Source organism: Acomys minous (assembly GCF_964271855.1).
Source record: "Acomys minous genome assembly, chromosome: 9".
NCBI lineage: Eukaryota > Metazoa > Chordata > Mammalia > Rodentia > Muridae > Acomys > Acomys minous.
The window spans coordinates 15982055-15999298 of record NC_140490.1 but is presented as its reverse complement, the minus strand read 5'-3'; the positions used below and the strand labels follow the sequence as shown (position 1 = coordinate 15999298).

At 46.9% G+C, this 17244-nt stretch overlaps 1 protein-coding gene across 4 annotated transcripts in view; it reads left to right on the top strand.

Annotated features, from left to right (window-relative positions):
* FRMPD2 (FERM and PDZ domain containing 2) overlaps positions 1–17244 on the top strand; it is a gene marked incomplete at its 5' end in the record, with an annotated part of 120797 nt that overhangs the window by 71262 nt on the left and 32291 nt on the right. For 3 of the 4 annotated variants that reach the window (XM_084793899.1, XM_084793897.1, XM_084793898.1), the window contains 8 exons: positions 492–584; positions 1706–1813; positions 1923–2039; positions 5165–5316; positions 9980–10081; positions 13163–13256; positions 14156–14241; positions 15940–16087. In XM_084793899.1, coding sequence (XP_084650025.1) covers positions 492–584; positions 1706–1813; positions 1923–2039; positions 5165–5316; positions 9980–10081; positions 13163–13256; positions 14156–14241; positions 15940–16087 — 900 coding nt within the window. Of the gene's footprint in view, positions 1–491; positions 585–1705; positions 1814–1922; positions 2040–5164; positions 5317–9979; positions 10082–13162; positions 13257–14133; positions 14242–15939; positions 16088–17244 lie in introns of those variants that run through there. The other variant, XM_084793900.1, reaches the window with a different exon arrangement.

Sequence of the window (17244 nt, the reverse complement as noted above, 5' to 3'; positions counted from 1 at the left end):
ACCCATGTTAGCTTTTCTTTATTAGAAAAAAATTCTGAGGGGAGCCAATTTAAAAAGAAGAAAGGTGGGAAGGCAGAGGATCTCTGTGAATTCAAGGCTAACTTGGTTTGCATATCAAATTCTGGCTCAGCCAGGGCTACATAGTAAGATCCTGTCTTAAAACAAAAAGGAAAGAGAGGAAAGTTTTACTTTTACCCATGATTTTAGAGTTATCAGTCCTGGTTGTTGGGCCCTGTTGCCTTGGGCCTGTGATGGCAAAAAATGGCCACCTTTGGCCACACTGCCATAGTCTCTGCCCTTGCAGCTCCATCCTGACTAACAGTGGCCCAGCTGTGGTTCAGTGGGACATATGCTCAGTGACCTGTTCCCAGGATGGCAGGAGATATGCTGTGACTTGCTCCTTCTGTGTGTATGTGTGTGTGTGTGTTTTGTTAGGTTCCAACTGACTTGGGAGGAAAACCCACATATGGATACTTTGGTTCTACCTCCAGGGCCACAGACTAGCAGGCGGAAGAGCTTTACAGAAGAACCCAACCAAGACATTGTGTGTGTGACACTGAAGCGGGATCCACGCCGTGGTTTTGGTAAGATGGCTCCCTGAAGGCGAGGCCCAGGCTCTGCTCAGAGGAGGAAGAACAGGCCCCATTAGTCCCTTTGACTTTTCCGCTTCCCCAATCTGGCCCCTTCTCTCTCTGCTTGCGGTTTTTCAACAATCTCTTCCACGTTTTCCTTTCTTTCAGTGCCTCAAAAGAACACTAAGAGTTTTGGGACAAAGAATTAATCGCAGGCACTGATAATATTTTCAGGGTACATTTAAGGCCGCCCTCCCTGACACACACACATAAACCTCCCACCAACCTTTCTCCAGTTCTTGCTGATGTAGAGGGGTAGGCAATCTTTCTCATCTTCAATTATTAACCACATTTTAAAATCCTTAAACCATGTAGGAAAAAAGTTATAGAGACAGGGTATTTGGTTAGAAATCACCTGTCCAGGGACTGGGGAGATGGCTCTGTTGATGAAATGCTCACCAAACCAATATGAAAGCAGAATTTGGATCCCCAGCTTCCATATAAAAAGGTTGGGTGAATGTGGTGTTGCGTGTAATTCAGGCACTTGGGAGGCTGAGGCGGAGATTCCTCCAACCAGCTGGCTAATTAGACTGAGTCAGTGGGTTTTATGTTCGTTCAGTGAGAGACTGCTTCAATAAATAAAGTGGAGGGGCTGAAGCCCACATGATGGCTCCAGTGTCGGGGATAACTCTAGTCTCAGGGGATGTGATATGTTCTGGCATTACCATATGTCCACAGGCATTACACACAGGTGGCACAGAGTCATACATGAAAGTAAAAACCCCCAAAAACATATAAGAAAAGATATATAAAGTAATAAAGAGGAGAGCAATATGGAAGACATGCAGTGTAAAACGCTGGGCTTCTCATACACATGCACACACATGCATATGAACCTACATACATATGAAACACACACACACACACACACACACACACACACACACGGGTTCAGGCCACCAAGCCAGCTTGTGCTGGCAGGCTGCATTTCTAGTGTTAGCTGTGGGTGATAGAGGGAGCACTCAGCTTTCTCCAGACCTCTCACTCAGGGGCAGTTATCAACACTTGGTAGCTCTGTGAGCCGCTGTGTCATTAAATATCACCTTATCACTAAACGCTGTCTTGCATTACAGGTTTTGTCATTAATGAGGGAGAAGATGGAGACCAAGCAGAACCTGGCATTTTCATATCTTCCCTTATACCTGGGGGGCCAGCAGAGAAAGCTAAAAAGATCAAACCAGGTACACGCTAAGTCAAATTACCAGAGATATTTTAAGTTACCTCCTTTCTTATTTCGGTGTCTGGGTTATTTAAGTTTCTTTCTTTCTTTCTTTCTTTTTTTTCCTTCAGGAGGGAAGATACTAGCCTTGAATCACATCAGTCTGGAAGGCTTCACGTTCAACATGGCTGTTAGAATGATCCAGAATTCTCCTGACAACATAGAGTTAATAATTTCCCAGTCAAAAGGTACATTTCATCTTATGTTTGGCAACAGAACTGTCTCCTCTGTTATTGCCATGAGCACAAAGCTCCATGTAGGTCTTCTGTGTCGCTCTCTGCAAGCACAGTCATGGCTTGCAAACAGGCAACACAGTGGCACTAATCAGTATGCTGTGAAACTGCAGGGGCAGAGTGGCATCCCAGGATTGCATGTCTCCCCGAAAGGCAGCAGCCTCCTCATTAGGTGTGGCTGGATACGCTCAGTGTGCTGTTTCCGCCCACTCCCCTTGCTGATGAAGAGGAAGTTCTTATTGTCATTCAAGTTCAAGATGTCTACAGCTGGGCTCAGGTGGAGCAGTCACTTACGCAGCTGGGGAGGGGCAGCCTGCTTCTGCACCATAGGCACAGTATTCTTACATGTGTAGCTACTCCTCCACCCCTAAAATCTTTGTTGGGTAATGGTTGGTTATTTTCATCTTTTGACTTAAAGGACAACAGCTAAGCATAGGCCAAAGGACAACATTATGTTTACTTGGGGCAGTTTGGTGGGGATTTTTTGTAGAGGGTATGGAGGAACTGGTCACTAAGGACCACACACTGGATGCCTTCCTCTCACCCTGGTTACTAAGGACCACTGATGCTTTTTGGCTGGGTGATTTTGTAAGGAGGTGGCCTGCAAACTCAGGCTCGTCTCTAAATGCAGACCTTCCACCTGCTGTGCCCTTGAAAAACCAGTCTCACGCTTGCACATGCTGTCACCAGGTAGCTTTCTCTCACCCTTACTGCAGGTAGCGGCACTAAGGTCTTTCACAATGTCTCGAGGGCCAGCCCCAGCACTCCCCTCCTGCCGGCCTCAAGACCACTGTCTCTGTTGGATGTTACAGCACCGATAGCTCTTTCTGAGGCAGGGCAGTAATCTTTGCGTTTTCCTTTCACATTCTCCCCTTTGAGGGCACTCAGTTCACTTCTTGTGTTGTCAGGGAATAATACCAGATGATCAAATCACAGTTCAGTGTAGTCCAAGGGCAGCCTGCTATAATGGTCAAGATGTTAAAAAGTGGTATCCAAAATCTACAGTGCTCTAACTATAGTCTTGTATATTCCAGTGTGTCCACTGTCTGGGAGTTACATGCCATCTCTCTGTGGTGGCCCAGTTACTTATTGGTAACATAACTTTGCTACAGTTGGTATTTCCCCCAAGCTGGTCCACTGCTGAGACGAGAGGTCTAGTGATGGTTTCCTGTTAAGGTAGCTGTTCTAGACTGGGCACTGGGAGCCAGCTGCTAACAGCTGTCATGAGCAGTTATGAAAAATGTATTGTAAACTGAGTTGTAATCATGCACAGAAGGTCTGGGCTCTCTAGGGGAATGGAACCGATAGAATGCTATGTACTACAAAAAGGGGGTGGTTTTCAGACTGGCTTGAATGATGCAGGATGGGTTGGACAATAGTGACTGCCTGCATGCCGCAGAGGCTGAGGACAGTGTACCCAGGAGGCTGGAGGGCTTCAGCTGCCCCATTTGTCACTGAAGGGCTCAAGGCTTCCTGGGAAGCTGCTGGTCTTCAGTTCCCACTGCAGTGCTGAGGACAGATACTTGGAGACAAGACAAGAAGGTACAGGAAGTGAGCAGTGCTACCACCTTCCCTCGCAAAGTCAGAAGGTGCCTCTCACTCTGAGGAAAGGCTCGCCTCTCAGATCCTATCAAGTTGTCAATCACGATTACCCATGACTCCTAGCTTATACTTCTGCCACAAAGGGCACAGCGGGATAGTCTGGCTTTCAGGTCTAAAGTCCCATCCTCTGCTTTCATGTAGGGCATGGGAAGAAAGTGAACAGATGTTTGCAATACTGCCCAAAGGATGGTGACAGTGGGCTCTGAGAAAAATGATCAGGAATATGGCTTATAGACCAGGCTGGTACCCTCCCCACTTACTGTATACCAAATAGCCTTATGTTTGGATTGTTCAAGACCAAATTTATTAAATCAAACCAATGCAGCATTTAAGCACATGCACTTCACTGGATGCAATCAAGCTGTATCAAAGCAGTAAGTCTGCTCATATGTTCCCACCTCCAGGTCTAAAGAAACTCTATCATGCCTCTTTTCTCCAGCATACATCTGTTGAGCCATTGATATTGAATTAGCACACTGACAGTAAATATATTTGATGATTTATATATGACAATCTATATATGTATTTGAGAATGTATATGTATATATATGTGTGTGTGTGTGTGTGTGTGTACAAACACATCTTTATATACACACATAGAGGTCTCAGTCTATGAATAATCTGTTTCACTAATCCTGCAGTATTATGCTACTAACATATCTATTTTAGATATAAAGAAATCAAAGGCCAGAAATGTTAGTTACCTTACTCCAGGGTCCACTGATTGATCCACATCTCATGTTTTTTTGATTTGTTCTATGCCAGTTGGCATAAGCAGGAACTCTCGGCCAGACTTCACTTAAAGGAGCCCAGAGCCTAGTATTACTAAGTATACCCCAAGGATGCTACATGTTGGTCTCCGTGTAACATGCTGGTAACCTCTGTGCTCCGAGTGGTTGTGTTGAAGGTTAGGGTTAAGAGAAGCCCCACATGTTGAATATGGGATTTGGGACAAACTAGTTCATCCTTTGGATTCTGTTTTAACTAATTAATTAAACAAACAATTAATGTGATTCTAATTAAAGTGAGAAGACATTTTCTTGGTAGCCTGTTGAGAAGATAGAATTTATCACCTCCTTTCCCTTCCCCGTCCCTCCCCTTCCCTTCCTTCCCTTCCTTCCCACCCCCTCTCTTCCCTTCTACTCTTTTCTCCTTAACTCTTTTCTTCTCCTCTCTCCTCCTATCATGCAAATGACAGAAGGTTAATAAAGAGGAACTGGCATTCTTCTCTATCCTTGCTCCCATGTTATCATAACTAGGAAGTCACACAAGTGACTTCTATTTATGTATCTAGTCACATCTAGAACGTTCCCTTTCTGTACTCTGGGTGCACCATTCTTCATGAAATGCTGAACTCATAACATCCTCTGCAACTATAAACTCTCTCTCTGTCACTCAAGGAGAACTCTGTGTCTCATGTAGGATGCTGCTGATATGCCGCCTCTCCAAACATTGACTTCTTGGCTTGTTTTTCGTAGGTGTTTATGGAAATACCTCCAGCGAAGAAAAGAGCAGTACAGCAAGATCTGGCATGTTATGTACAGGCATCCTGAGCCATGGACACATGGGAAGACAGTCAACACACACGTATGACCAGGACAGAAACGTCAGAGGACCAGAAATGGCTCAGGTGCATAGCTCACCACTCAGGCAGGGGCCTCCACCCTCCCCTCTATCATTAAAGATGCTTATCCTGTAGTCTACGGGTCCAGCCCTGCTCCCATGTCCTGTGCTCTCCATGTGCCATGTCAAGCAGCTACAAGCTGGTAGCATGGAGAGCAGGCAGAGGTACTGCATTGGGGCATCAGGGCCCAGGTCAGAGCTTCTAATGTTCCTATTCGCCTATTAGAACTGTTTCTGATGATGACAACAGGAGGGAATTGATTGGTGCTGAGGGAAAGGCATGGACCACTAGGCCTCTTATAATCTTGACTTCTAATCAGCCCTTGAGCTGGTAGCTAAATAACTTTGTGCTTACCATTGCCTAATGGAGCAAGAAGATAAAGCAAGGCCTTGGCTCCTGTCATTGCTGTGCATCACATGCTGTCTCCTTGGTTACTGAGTAGGCAAGTACTCCCAGTGTCTCCCAGGTCCACCTTTTTTCCCCCCCTCTGGGTCTCTGGCAGCTGATGTTCATAGGCTCCTCCAGTTGATTCTGACTAGAAGAGGCTTTGACAAGAGCCTGAAAGTCTGCCACAAATGGGGTTAAGCATGCCTCTGGCCCTGTGTTGACATAGGTGGCCTTCCCTTCAGTGATGAGCAGCACTGTTACTGCAGAATGAATTACTGGTTCCATTAGCCACATGCGTGCCACAAACCCAGGCCCAGAGCGGCCCTAGCATCCCCTGTACCTACCACAGGAACTCAGCTGCTGTTCACTGCTTTCTCTAAACACTGCTGAGATCTTTGAAACAGGCCTGGTATGAACTGTCCTCCATTGCCCAGAGTGCGTGCACTTTCTTGTTCTTTGGGGGACCCTGGTTGAAACAGCTGAGTTGCTCTGTGTCTTCCATATTTCTCTTGTGGGGGTAGAAGTGTTATATCTGTCCCAAGGACCTCAAAGATGAAGCTTGAGCCCACTGTTGAGCAGATGTTTGCATTTGTCACTTTGGTCAAAGGATCGGGGCAAAATTGTGCCTGAGCCTATTACTATGCCACGGCATCCAAGTGGTTTGCTTCTGAACTGCCACCAAGGGAGGACTAGTCCCGCATATCCATAGGACAAGCTGGCACTGCAGTGCTGTTCCCAGCCCAGGTGGGGCCGCTGCTTTCTCTGGACTCAGTTGCTTCACCAGACAAACATTCTTTCACTTCACAAACAGTTGTCAACCACTACATATGTATTGGGTTCTGCCCAGAGGCCAACACAGCAAAGAATAGAATAGACAGTTCTCTCACCCACAGCCCAGAGAAGTGTGCTGTGCCCAGTATGCAGAAGGAATAGTTTCCTCTTCGTTTACTGGATAAGATCCTTATAACAAAGGCATGTTGACCAAAGAAGAATACATACCTTTATTGATTGTATGGTTTCCAGGAGATTTTGTGTGAAAATGCAGCCCCAAAGACACAGTTAACCCAAGTGTGTTCTATAGAAGGCTTGGTGTCGATGGAGGACTGTGGAGAAATGTGACTTTCTATAGAAGGTTTGGTGTCAATGGAGGACTGTGGGGAACTGTGACTAAGTAGAAAACATAAGCCAACTGGAGGACACTTAGTGAGGCAGGTCATTTAAATCCTTGTGTCCCTGACCCTTAGTCTTTGGAGCATAGTCTCCAGGTACACAGAAGGCATTTCTCACATGAAGGCCTTATTCTTCATGCAGGGAAAGGTTAGAAAATCCTTGGTTCCTGGGCCTGGAGAGATGGCTCAGAGGTTAAGAGCACTCTCTGCTCTTCCAGAGGTCCTGAGTTCAATTCCCAGCAGCCACATGGTGGCTCAGAACCATCTATAATGTGATCTGATGCCCTCTTCTGGCCTGCAGGTACACATGCAGGGAGAACACTGTATGCATAATAATAAATAAATAAATTTTAAAAAGAAAGAAAGAAAGAAAAATCCTTGGTTCCTGTGGAGAGCCACAGATAGCAGCGCCCCCTGCTGCTTCCCCGGCGCAATGCGCCCCCTTTTGCGCATGCGCAGTGAGTAAACCTTTGCGCATGCACAGTGAGTAATCCTTATGCGCATGCGCAGTGAGCAAGCCCCTTATGCGCATGCCTGAAGGCATGGCGTGAGGTGGCGTGATTCAAACAAGTCATAGCGTCAGGTGGTGTGATCTGACAAGGCATGGCATGAGGTGGTGTGATCCGAATGCACCCACCAGGAGTGGCGACGTGGCAGTTTCTGATAGGACAGGCACACTATAAAAGGTTCTGTGGGAGCTTTTCCCGGGGTCACTCCAGGATCCTGAATAAAAACTGCTGCAAGAAGAGTTCCCAGTGTTGGTGTCTTTCCTGCTGGACGGGAGCGGCATCAGCAGGTTCCAATGATAGGCTTCAGGGGCCAGAGGACACTGGGGACCTGCCCACTTACACTGTCCCACAGGTCCCTTAAACTTAGGAGAATCGGTGTGCTGAGTGGCTTTATTATGTTCTGTACCCAAGGACCAAGGTCTGGCACACATCACGGCTCTATTCATGTTGGTGTCTTAGTTGGCTGCGATGCTCATTCAGACAGCTCGGGCATGATGAGCTGGATACAGTTGAACTTGAAGGCTCACCCCCTAATCCTAGCACTTGGGAGCCTAAGGCCAGAGGCCTGATCTACGTAGCAAGTTCAAGTCCAGGCTGGGTTACATAGTGAGAGTTTGCCTTAGATAAAAACAAACAAACAAAAACTGGATGTAGAGAGTCAGCAGAGAATAGTAAGGACAATAGTCACCTGCCTATGTGTCCAGTGGTTCCCTGGGTTTTTTATGTAGTGACCTCATGAAAGCTGGATGACAGTCACATGAGGAAGTTATGACAGTCAACCCCCACTGTAATGTTTTACCCAAGGCACAAAGGGGGAAACCTTGTGTTAAAGCCTCCAAGGAGTTAGTGGCAATCTGAGACCACAATCTATGGAGTTGGACTCCAGAGCAGAAACCATGCTCTCAAGCTTTTCTTTAGAAGGCGCCTTTCTGTGTTTGGGACTTTTGTGGTGGGAAACCTACAAGCTGACTTTAGGGGCAGGTGAGTGGGACTGAACAGCTACAGGACCTGTATCAACTGGACTTTTTTAGAGCATGTGTCCAGTTTTGTGGCCAGGTCACCAGTGGTGTAGTAGCCACTTTGGCTCTCATCCATTACAGTTGTTTCATTCCTCAAGTTTCAGTGTTTGTAAAAAGAAAACCTTGCCAAATCAAGGAGTGTGTAGTCTTTGGAAGAAGAGGCACTTTCTCTGTTATACAGTGATCTCTTTGAAAGCTCTTCTGTTGAAATGATTATTTTTAGTTTACTTCAGCTTATTTATTTTCCCGTGAGTTAGTAGTATTTTCCAACATAGACTAGGAATCTCAAAGCAAAGAGAGCCTAGGGACAGCAGGGAATCCGGGGGGGGGGGGGAGAAGGGGGCGGGGTACATTTCTTGTCTAGAAGCAGTGGTGCATCAGTTCAGAACACCGTGTTGAAATCCAGATGTGCCTCTGGGCTTACATCCCAGCTAGACCTGGCTTTGCATCTCTGTTCTTCTTCATACTAGCGGCATTTCTGGGTGTCCAGGTGACGACAATCCCTTTGTTACATTCACATGAACTTATTATCACAGAAGTTACTGGTCATCTGATAGGATATGGCCTTGCTAAAAGCCTCAAGCGCCTTAGGCAGCAGTGCAGCGTGGGCAAGTGGGGCTCCTCAGCGTCTCCAGCGATTTGCATAGAAGTTCCATGCCATTCCTCTCCTTTCCACTGCCAGAACAGAGTGGCTGAACTACAAACGATGGTTTATTTGGTGACTGGGAAGTCCCAGATCAAGGAGCCACACCTGGTGAAGGTATTGTGTTGTGTCATGCTGTGGCAGGAGGCATGACGTGGGGGAGAGTGTGCCTAGACACCCAGACCACTCCCACAGCAATGCACTCATGAGGCTGTGCCTTCATGACCTAATCACTATGCAAGCTTCATCTCTTAATATTATATTGGTAGTAGTTAAATTTAAGGATGCTTTTTCGAGGAGATGTTCTAACCGCAGCACCCTGGACATAATAGGTACTCAATAAATGTTGCATAACTAGTTGAATGGATAAACAAGTCTTACATGGGTATTGTCACAAGTCAATGAAATTGCCCAGTACACAGTATGGTCTTTTTCATAAAGCCTTCAACTATTGGAAAAAAAAATCAATCATAACATGACTAGTCTTGTGAGGAATGGTCAGAAATTCTCCTGAGGTTTGCTTTTGACTCAAGAAGTTGCTGTGCATCTGGTAGCCAGCATCCTGTACTTGGCTGGCATCACATGTTGAGTAACCCAGAAAGTATTTGAACAGCTTCAGTTCCAACACGGATGTTTCCAATGGGAGTGCAGACAGGAGGGATCTGCAGTTATTCATCCCCTGCCATGTCCCGGCACATTTGTAGTCACAGTTAGGAGATGCTCTTAGAGGCCACTTGTGGACTATGACATGGAGGTCAGAGAGTCTGAGAGTTATAGAAGGGTCACATGTAAAGGAACTGATAAAGCTGGAGATGTCTCTCTAGGCGCATGCTCTTTCTGGGGGCAGCGCTGCATGCTCCTAGCAGTGTATGAGAGCTGAGCATCTGCCGCAGATGTAGGGCAGGTGTCTCATGGCTCTGTTTTTCTGTTTGTTTGTGACAGGGCGCTGCTTCTTGTCCCCCATCACCTCTAGGAACCAAAGCTGGTGAAATCTACTTTGTCGAGCTGGTTAAGGAAGATGGGACGCTTGGATTCAGCGTGACCGTAAGACATTTTAGTAAACTTGGAAAGCAGTAAAATGGTATCCCTCCAGAGCCTTGAAGGGCACTCCACTTTGACAATGTGCTTATGTGCTTATGTGCTTATGTGCACATTGTATGTAAGGGGTAAACTGAGCTGCCTATGTGGAAGGAGAATTGAAAGACAAACCGTGAGACGCAGAGCAGCCTGAGGTTGTGCTGTGGTCTAAGGAAGAGCAACAATAGAAGCTAATGCAGAAGAAACTGGGTGAATTAGTCTGGCTCCAAGCTCAAGCTGGAATTAAAAGAGAGGATAGGAAGGCAGAGCTTCATGGTGAGCGGGGAACTCACAGCCATCCCAGCAGTAGGACTGAAATAAACTCGCTCTCCGTCCTCCGGGGGCCAGGACAAAGTCCACCTTTGACGCCTTTACTTTGTCTGACACTTTGAGTCTGGCGTTTGAGCTCCACCTGGCAGATGTGTAAGACAGGGATTCCCCGTGCAACTAACCACCCAAAGGAACAGGAAACGGGGGTCATAGAGGTGCTGCCCACAAATTCAGAGGCCCCATTTTGGAAGGCATTGTTTGTATCAGTGAGCACTGAATATGACCTTTTAAAGACCTTGGGTTAGGGCTGGACTTCGGTGATGACACCGCTGGATTCCAAGAAAGAGAATGGCAGTTCCCAGCATGTAAGGAAACAACAAAGGCATTGAAACATTTCCCAGGTAACCCAAATGATGATGATTGGAAAGCTGCACCCTTTGCTTCCCTTGTGAGTGTAGAGCAAGGAGCCCTGAATTGCTGAACCTCCAGCAGATGATTAACACCAGGAAATAAGGCTATGAGTCCATGGGGACTGACAGGCAGAGACTAAGTCTGGTCAGTTTATTCTTGGTTTGACAAAACAATCCTGTCACATGATACCAAACAACACAGCATTTTCTCAAAAATTTTAGATTATTCAGATATATGCATATGCATATGCCAAGAGGAGACTGGTGATTTCTTTTGACTTAGCAAAACCATTGATTTTCTTTGGAGAATTTTCATTTCAAAAATAATGACTGAAAAGTCTCACTTAAATCCAAATGGTCATTAAATGAATAAAGGGCATTGAAGCCCATGAAAAGCTCCAGGAGCATTCAAGCAAGTTAAAGGGAAACTTTAGACTGTATAACTGTCAACTTGGGCAAATATAGCTGGTGTGAAATAGAAAAGGGTACTGTCACACTGTGCTGCTGGCAACGGGAATAATTACATGCACATTCACATTGGGACGAGAGCTGGCACTATCTACTGTAATGACACAGTCCACATATCCCTGGGACACAGTCAGAGACATGTGGCTCCTGCTAAGTAAGACTGTGCATGTGAAGGCGTTGAATGTTGTGTTGCTAACCATGACAAATGCACCGAAGAAAGTGAGCACAGATCGACGGAGAAAAGGTTGCACACGGTCTGGCACACGTGCAGAGAAATAAGCTGGTATCCCTAAGACAAACGAATCAGCATTAGCTCCACCCCCGTGGAAAGGTTTCTATCAGGTATTTATTGAGAAGAAAGCTATATAGAGAAAACTGACTGTGAGCCTCTGTTCTGGACAACACACAACCTAGCTGAGTTCGACTGACCTGTGTTTGTTAATAAAACACAAAGACTACTCTATAGTGTGAAATGAACTTATGCTTGTTTCCCTGGACCTGAGAACTGTGTTGTTCACCTGCGAGCTCAGAGGGTGAAAAGCCTGAAGTCTAGCAAGGAAAGCCGTGTGAGTTCACAGCTGCAGCCGGATCGTGCGTGGGTCACAGTCCCTTTCCTGCTGCCTGGCCACTTTGAAGTTTTACGCTAGCATTGCTAGAAACGCACTTTCAGAAGAGTCTTGAGTCCGCTGCATAGACTTGCATTAGCCCATAGAGTCCATTAATTAGTTTTCCACCGTGATTACAAACAGGAGAAATATAATTGAATTACAAAGTGAAGAGGTTCGCTCTGGCCTGCAGTTTTAGAGGTTTCCATTCACGATTGGCAGCCTGCTGCTCTGGGGCTGTGGCAGCGTACCCTGGTAGAAGAGTAGGCTAGATAAAGCCACTCTCTGGTGGCCAGGAAGTGAAGGAAAGAGGAAGAATGTGGTCTTCTCTTTAGGTGCTCAGGCCTGTGACCTACGGACTTCCCATGATGCTCCACGCTTACAGGTTCCACTACCTTCCGATAGCTCCGGGCCAGAGGCTAAGCTTTAGCCCTAGGCCTTTGCGGGATGTTCAAGATCCAAACTAAAGCAGAGTCATTCAGCTGACTGGCTTGGCTGTCCATTCTGAATTCTATACAAGTGTGGAGAAAAGTAAACAGAGGTGTATGAGCATATGTTCGTTATTACTGTATCAGTAGTGGAGTGGGAAATGAGACAGGGAAAGAGTAAAGGACTGAAGAAGAATGAGAAATAGCACTGATAAAAGATCTGCCTATATGTATGTCTACTACGTGAACTAAGTTGGAAGAAAGAGGCAACTTCAGATCTTGATCTTTTGACCTGCAGGGTCATGCTTTATTGTCAAGTTAGTAAAAATAAGTGCAGAGCCAGGCATGGTGGCACATGCCCGTAACTCTACAATTGAGGAGGTAGGAGATGTCCTGGCTTCAAAGCCAGCCTGGACTACATAGAAAGACCCTGCCTCAAAAATAAATAAATAAATAAATAAATAAGAATTTCAAGGAACTATGTAGTTTAAACTTATTTTTACTCCTGAATTTATATCCAGCAAACATGGAAACATCCAAGGTGTGCCAAAAACAAGTCCTCAGTCCTTAGAGCAAGCCTGACCTATGCTGCTTGCTGCCTAGACAGATTTTGTGCACCGTACACTACTCTGGTTACAGAACTCATGCTGTGTGCCAGCGGGGGCTTGGCTTGGCTTGGTTTTGTCCTGTGGTCTGTATCAATCTGACCTTCTTGCTCACTGCTGAGGAGAGTTTGTCTGGGCCAATGCAGAAGACTGTCAGAGTGGGATCGATAGTAGCTGGCCAAGGTCGCTTCTCCTTTGAGGGAGGGTGGGAAGCACCCAAGAGGGAGCAGATGGGTTGTAACTGTGCCTTTGTATTTTTTAGGGTGGCATTAATACCAGCGTACCTCATGGAGGAATCTATGTGAAATCCATCATTCCTGGAGGCCCAGCTGCCAGGGAAGGGCAGATCCTACAGGGTAAGGGCTGCGTCATGCTGGGAGTTCTGCTTTAGCTGGCTTTGAACCCTGGCTGAGAGGGACAGCTCAGGCCTTGCTCATTTCAGCTCTAGAGCCTTCTGTCTCTCTGGGACCTGATTTCTCTGCCTGGGGAAGGGAGGTTTTTGCCTGCTTCACCCACCTGATCATTTGGCAGTGGTTTAAAGTTCATAATAAACATTGGGTAGAACTTTTAAGAGAAGCTTGCTGCTGGAAAAGGGTACTCCTTAGGGAGACAGGGCTGGTACTGATGACCCCTCTATAGCACAGGGGACGTCATGAGCTATGACCTTTCTCTTTGCCTTTTCTTAGAAAACAGAACTACACTGATGGCCCCAGTTTAACATGGAGTACCGTGAGACTTCTCTTGGAATCATTTCTCATTGCTCTGAAGGAAAGGAGTGATTTTTATTTTCCTTGAAACTGCCCTAATTGAACAACAACAACAAAAGACACCAAAGATATTGTTTATTTCAGTTTCCTCTTGAATTTGAGAATCTCTAACAACAACTATGGTCTCTTCGTGACTTTTTTTTTTTAAATAGAAAGCATCTTGGGGATATAAATAATACCTCTGAGCAAGTTGAAAATGTTTTAAAAAACAGTTTCACAGGAAAACAGGAGGAAAGATAAGGGTGCCCAGACCTGCTTGGCCATTCTGTGAGCTAATAATAGACAGACTTTCATGTCTTTGCTCTGTTGTGTGCCCCACGAACAGGCACAGGGTGATCAGAAAGGCAGCCAATGCTCAGTTTCCTGCAGGCTCTTGCTGAGCCCAGGGGTACCAGGCAGCTCTGCCTCCTGAGCCCTAGGCAGGAGCCTTACAGAGGACTTCTTGCATCCCTGGTGGACAGGAAACATGACAAGTGTTCCTTTCCCAGGTGACAGGCTTCTGCAGGTGGATGGAGTGAGTCTGTGTGGCCTCACACACAAGCAGGCTGTGCAGTGCCTCAAGGGCCCTGGGCAGGTGAGTACATCATTAATGGGGACCCTTTCATACTTTCAGAGCTTTCTAGAACATCGGAAGTTACAGCTGCCCCTAGGTAGGAATGAGGTAGCCAAGAAACAAAAAAGGACTTTTTAGTCATCTTTCTCCCCCTTTTCACTTCTCATCTTACCACCGCTTTTCTGTGAGAATGTGAAACCCAGGAGGTAGCAGACAGCTGTTTCTAAAGTAGAAAACCTCACACCCTTTAAATAGCTCTGGAAAGCTTATAGTTGCTTGCTTTGATTTAGACAGTAGAACAGAGCTGAGGGAGAACAGAGGCTCCTGCAGGCTGGCACTGGCTATACTCACACTCATGCCAACCCCATTGACCTGGCATCCACCTGCACTCAGACCCTTTCTCTTTCGCACTTTACAATGACCCCCTTCCCCTGTTTATGTCATTGTCTGTCTCCCTGTGCCTATACCCACCAGGACCTGAGCCGGGTTGTTCTGGGTTTCTGTCCACTATGGTGAGGTGTAGATTCAGGATCAGCGTGCTCCCTGGCCTGCGTGACACCCAGGCAGAGTCCCAGTATCGCCACTGGGCTCTGTCCTCTGCCTCACATTGGAGCTTTTTAATTGCTTCAACATCCCGAGCTACATATTGCTATCGCTTCCTCTTGGGGATGGAGGAGTTAACAGGGAAAGAAAGGATTTCAAGGGCCTTCTGCCCAGCTGCCAGGTCCAGGTGAGGTCTCTCTGTCTTCTCATACCCTGGGAAGGGCTCCTAGCTAATTAGCGCTGTCTGTTTATTAGGCTTTCACTAATGCCCGTGGTTAGAGAAGATAGGTCTGGAACACTGGCACAACCACAAGTAGGACTCTCCACTGTGGGGCCACGGGCCTGGTGCTGAAAGACAGTTGCAGCCGAAGGATGGAGTCAGGGTCAAGTGCTCCAAATGGGAGCCTGGCATTTCTAATCAGCTTCCTGGTGACGTCCGTTTTGAGCTGTTCTGGGTAATGAGAGCATGAGGTGCTCTGGGGAAGTATAAAAAACTGAGCCAGGCAAACGAATGGGGTGAGGGCCCATCAGCCAGCAGGGGTCTGGGATGGCATTCCAAGCCTTTGGGATTCAAGTGATGGGAGATATGGGGGGGACTTTAAACTGGTTATTGCAGGTTCTGTTTTGTGTCTTAGACAAGTCCACTAGTAGCCATGCTGCGACTGGACTAAAGAAATGGAAATGGGCCAGTGAGCCAGGGTCAAGCTTACTGCAGTGCCCCTGGCCGTGGAGAGGGAATGGAGGCACCCTGAAGAGGTAGATTTTTTTTTTTTGCTAGAGAACTCATAAGCTTTAAAACCAAGTGGTCATGAAGGCAGAAGAGGAACAGCTGGATGACTCCAACTGTGGTCCTTGAGAAGTTTCTAGGGGGATGACCCCGTGTTCTGAAGGAGCATGCACAAGGGCAAGGATGCTTTAAGGAGAATGAGTAGGGGAGGGGAGAGCGAGAGATGAGGGAAGGCAGGCTTGCTAGTGTGTGTGCTGACACAGAGGCACACATGTTACCCTCAGCAGTGCTTGTCTACTTACACTTGGATCTGCCCGTCTGTATCCCAGCAAGAGCTAATGTGGATTTGAGAATTAGGTGAAGCAGCTGGTTGGAAGCACCAGCAAGGTAAGAAGCATCTGTGGTTGCCGTGTGAAGCGTGAGCTTAGTTTGTCCACTCGTCTTTCTAGGTGGCACAGCTGGTCTTAGAGAGAAGAGGCCCCAGGGCTGCACCACAGTGTCCTTCAGCTGAAGGCAGGATGGGAGACGAGCACATGGCTGTTTCCCTGGTAACAGGAGGGCCTGGCAGACCTGCGAGCTGTGTCTCAGTGACAGATGGTAAGAGGAGAGAAAATTGAGTGTTACTATTGTCATATCATTATATACTGCTATAGAGTTGTCAAGTCAAAGGGAAAGGCAGGGAGACTGCCTCTGGGTTACACACACACACACACACACACACACACACACACACACACACACACACACACCGGCAGTGTTGCTCATGATCATCATCCAAGCTAGTGGATAACATTCTTTGAAAAACCAAAGTGCCCAAATGACTGCCACCACCAAGAATTCCCACCCTACCCCCAAGCCTTGTGCAGTTTCCTCATCATTAATGTTTGCACATAAACATTTAGGAATGGAGTTGACATGAAGGGTCAGGTATGTTCAGGTACAATTGGTTCCACAGGCCTGCCAGGCACTTGTAGCAAAGCCATCCCAGCGCTGATCAGGCAGACAGGGGGACAAGGCCATCAGGAACCTAGCCTTGTTAGTGGTGTCATTTACAAGAGCTACTGCATCTCTTGGTTCACCGCTCTGCACGTCTGTGTGGTTTTCTCTCCTGTCAGGAAAGGGCTGCTTCTATAGAACAGCATGGATTGGAGGATAGCCGTATCCCACCCCTTCCACAGGGAGGTTTATGGCCCTGCCACAGGAGGTGTGAGGCAGGTGGGGTGCGCAGTGTTGCCATCGTCCTTAAATCAGTTCTGCCTCTTCTCCCTTTACCTCCTCTGTGCACTCCAAGTGGAGCCTTTGAACAGCGAGCTAAACGCTCAGCAGCTCAGGCCTGTGTGGCCATCGCAGACGTGCTCGTGCCACAGACCTCACTCTCTCTTCAGCTATTTTCATTCTTGCTCCAGTGAAAAGTTACAAGCCAAGGCTCTGTCGCTCTGTTCACATTTACCTTCTAAATTAATGAAGACAAACCAGAAGAATCCAGAAGCCCCCTTTGGTTACTAGCCTCCCTAGCTACCCAAGGCTGTGTCCAACCCTGGCATCTAGAAGTGACTGGTCAGCGGACATGGCTAAGCAAAATGGCAGGTAGAACATCCTTCCACGTTGACTGTCATTATCACTATAATCCATTTACTAAAATTTCATGTTGCATGAACTAAAACACTATTAAGATCCCACATTGCTATCTATATGTGATAAGTTTTTACTTGATGCTGTAAGCAGATGGTGCATGTCTAAAGCCCCGTCCTTAC